A 3,137-nucleotide genomic window follows, 5' to 3' on the forward strand; every position below is an offset into this window, starting at 1 on the left:
GGCCACGGCACATGGGTGATCCGGAAGCGTGGCCTGGATTTATGGGATCAAGGCGGGTGGAGGGGGGGAGGGAGGTTGGTCGCCTTGATGGCAATGGCGCAGGTGAATGCACCAGTGGCGCCTGCTGCCAGGTTGCCAGGCATGAGGAGCTGACAGTCAGAACCCGCCGCCCCGACCCGCCCCGCTCCTTTCATCCGCAGATCACAGCGAGCAGCAGCGCCTGACACACCTACTGTTGCTGCGGGGCCGGCGCATTAGCCGGGGCCCTCTGGGCCACGCACGTGTCCGATCGGCAGCCTGTAAATACCTCCTCTCTGCCAGCCCCAGCCTTGATGCGCCAGGTGCATCCCTGACGAAGGCCTGCACCCAGGATGGCGCGTGCACTGGCAGCATAGGCCCTTGCCTGGCGCACTGCATCATCCCGCCGCCCGCCGCGTAAAGCAAGGAACCATCGGAGCTGGCCTGCGCCTTGGCGCAGATGCCCACGTTTGACTGTGGCGCAGTGTTGGCGGGGCGCTGGAATCCCGTCGACGACTGTGTGGGAGTTCGCTGTCACCGCATGCTGCTGGCGTGAAGCGTCCAGCTCAGCAAGCCGTTTGACGGTGCGATGACATGGAAGGCCTGGAAGCTTTCATTGATGTCATGCAACTACAACGGACCGTGCAAGTGGGATGCGCATCTGTCCCCATTCATGCCACTTCAGATGGTCACAGGGCTCTGCAAGTCGCTGCTCAGGAGATCCTGTCACCGTCAAGCCACCCACATTCTTCCGCCTCGAGCGAGAATTTCCCATAGTGAAGGAGGATCCATTTTTGCATCCATGTATGAAGCTGTAGGTTGTCGCATGCCGTATCTCAGTGTCATGACCTCGACGATTGCGCCCCGCGGCGCCCGCGCAGACATGGAGATAGAGTAGAGACCGCTGTGCACGAATTATACTCCAGGTCAAGCCAATCAGACCAATTTCACCCGTGCTATTGATTATCGTCTACGACAGAAAGGCTACTTTGGCGCACAGACTCGCCCCAGTGCGGCGTGGTCCCGTAACGTCCGAGCACAGCGCGGATGACATGTACCGTACCCTTGGCTATTGAAATTGGGACAACTCACTCTACGCTTGCAGTCATGGATCAGGCCACCCAGGCCGTGGCGGATCGCGTGGAGGCAGCGCTCGCACTTGTCTGCGACCCCGCACTCCGCGCCGCTGCCCGCCGCCGGGCTGGCGCTCCAACAACACGGCGAATGTTCGTCAACGCAATGAGAGAGATGCGAGCAGCATGCGCGGCGCTGCCGCAGGGGCTGCTGCTGCGGCCTGCGGGCGTCGCATCCCTCCTAGCCAAGTTGGTCGACAAGTCAGCCAGCGTGCTGGAGGTGGATCTGGCCGTGGGCGCATGCGGCTGCTTTTTGAAGAAGCCTAGCTGCTTGCAGCAGGTGCGTCCACAGCCGTGGTGGTGCTGCTGCAAAGCAGGAGGAGCGGGAAACGCTGGCCGCTGCTCCGGCCGGAACGCGCTGGCGGGGTCGAAAGGCAGGGGCAGGGGCAGCGACCGACCAGGCTTGCAGACTCTTGCCATGCCTGCGGTGCTGCTCGTCAGCGGGGCGGCTTGCACCAACCAGCTCTCCTTGCCCCCACCGGCGCGCCTCGCCAGATGGCGGACGCGGGGTACGGCCAGGCGCTCTTGCGCTGGGTCGCGCGTGGCGACCTCAGCCGCACGACGCTCGACGCCGCGTGCACAGTCATGCAATCCTTGTGCGTGAGCAGCCCGCCACTGAGAATCGAAATCCTCATGATGCCCGAGGACGCAGCCGGCATCCTCATCGCCGCAGCAATGCCCTCGGACGCCGGCGAGTGCGCGGCCGGGCCGCTGCTGATGCTTGCGGTGCTGTCGGCCAACTTGATAGCGGACGGCAACTTGGACGGTGAGGCGGCAACGGCGGAGGCGGCGGCCCCTGCGATGCTGGCGGAGCGCATCGCGGGGCACGGGTCTTTGATGGATGCCGTGCGCCGTGCGCTGGCCGGCGGCGGCTCGGCGTCCGAGCCGGCCCTGCAGCTGGTCAGCGCCCTGCAGAGCCACAACATGCGCCGCCGCCCGCGCGAGGCCGTCCTCGCCTTGCTCGGCAACGGGCTGTCCTTGCTGCTCGACGGCGGGGGGGCGCGGCTGGGCGAGCCTTCTCTGGGCAACAGGCTCCTGGTGCTGGCGCGGCTCCTCTTGACGTGCGGCGACGAGCAGCAAGTGGCAGTGGCGGCCATGGTCGTCGAGCACGGCTTCATCCCGCTGCTGCTCAGGGCGCTGAGCAACCACGATTTCAATGTCAAGTCCAACGCCATGACAGTGCTGGTCAGGGTCTGCTGCTGCCCCGTCGGCCGCGTGGCCGCCACCGCGCACCCTGCGGCGCTCGCCGCGTTCTCCAACGTGCTGCGTGACGCAAGCGCGTTGGCGGGCGTCGCGGGCGGCACGGACGCGCACGTGCTCCCCAACCTCGCGGGCAACGCGCTGCAGGCAATCTGGTGCCTCATAGCGGACAGTATCGCTGCAGGCGACGCGTTCGCCTCAATGGCGCTGGCCCCGTCTGGCTCGGGCATCCTGGAGGCGGTGGCGCTGCTGCTGGCGGCGCCCGAGGACCGCCACATCCCATCTGTGCGGGCCGCTGCCGCCAGCGCCCTCAACGCCATCACTCGCGTCGCGCTCCACGACGGCCGGCTCGCGGCCCTGCAGACGAGGCGGCCCCTCGTGCTCGGGGCCGCCGAGGCGCTGGTTTGGGTTGCGGAGGACTTGCGCTGGGACGGGCGCTCAAATGACGGGGAGCCGCCGCCAGATTATGACAAGGGGCTGGCCTTGGAGGCGGCCGAGGCGCTCCTAGCCGCGCTGGACTGCCTCACGGACGCAACCGCCGACGACGGCGGCGGCGGCGCCGCCGCCGCGCTCGGGACCCTGTGTGAGAGAGGGCCCGAGGCGCTGCGGGCTTTCAGGGACGCGGCGGCGTACGCGGCCGGCACCATCGTTGCATCGCGGCCGGGTTGGGGCATGGGCGGGGAGGTGCACATGCTGGGGCTGCAGCAAGACGAGGCGTGGGCGGCTGCCATGTCTGGGCGCCTGGCCAGGCGGTTTGAGGTTCTGCACCAGCAGCAGCAGCGGCGG

The 3,137-nt window shown here is 67.3% G+C and overlaps 1 protein-coding gene across 1 annotated transcript in view; it reads left to right on the forward strand.

The window, feature by feature from the left end:
* Positions 1-1,787: 1,787 nt before the first annotated feature.
* MNEG_5718 (hypothetical protein) overlaps positions 1,788-3,137 on the forward strand; it is a gene marked incomplete at both ends in the record, with an annotated part of 2,704 nt that continues 1,354 nt past the window's right edge. Inside the window, one exon of the mRNA XM_014045801.1 lies at positions 1,788-3,015. Within this exon, the coding sequence (XP_013901255.1) occupies positions 1,788-3,015 (1,228 nt within the window). The remainder of the gene's footprint in view (positions 3,016-3,137) is intronic.

Source organism: Monoraphidium neglectum, assembly GCF_000611645.1.
Source record: "Monoraphidium neglectum strain SAG 48.87 unplaced genomic scaffold scaffold00872, whole genome shotgun sequence".
In the NCBI taxonomy this organism is placed as follows: Eukaryota; Viridiplantae; Chlorophyta; class Chlorophyceae; order Sphaeropleales; family Selenastraceae; genus Monoraphidium; species Monoraphidium neglectum.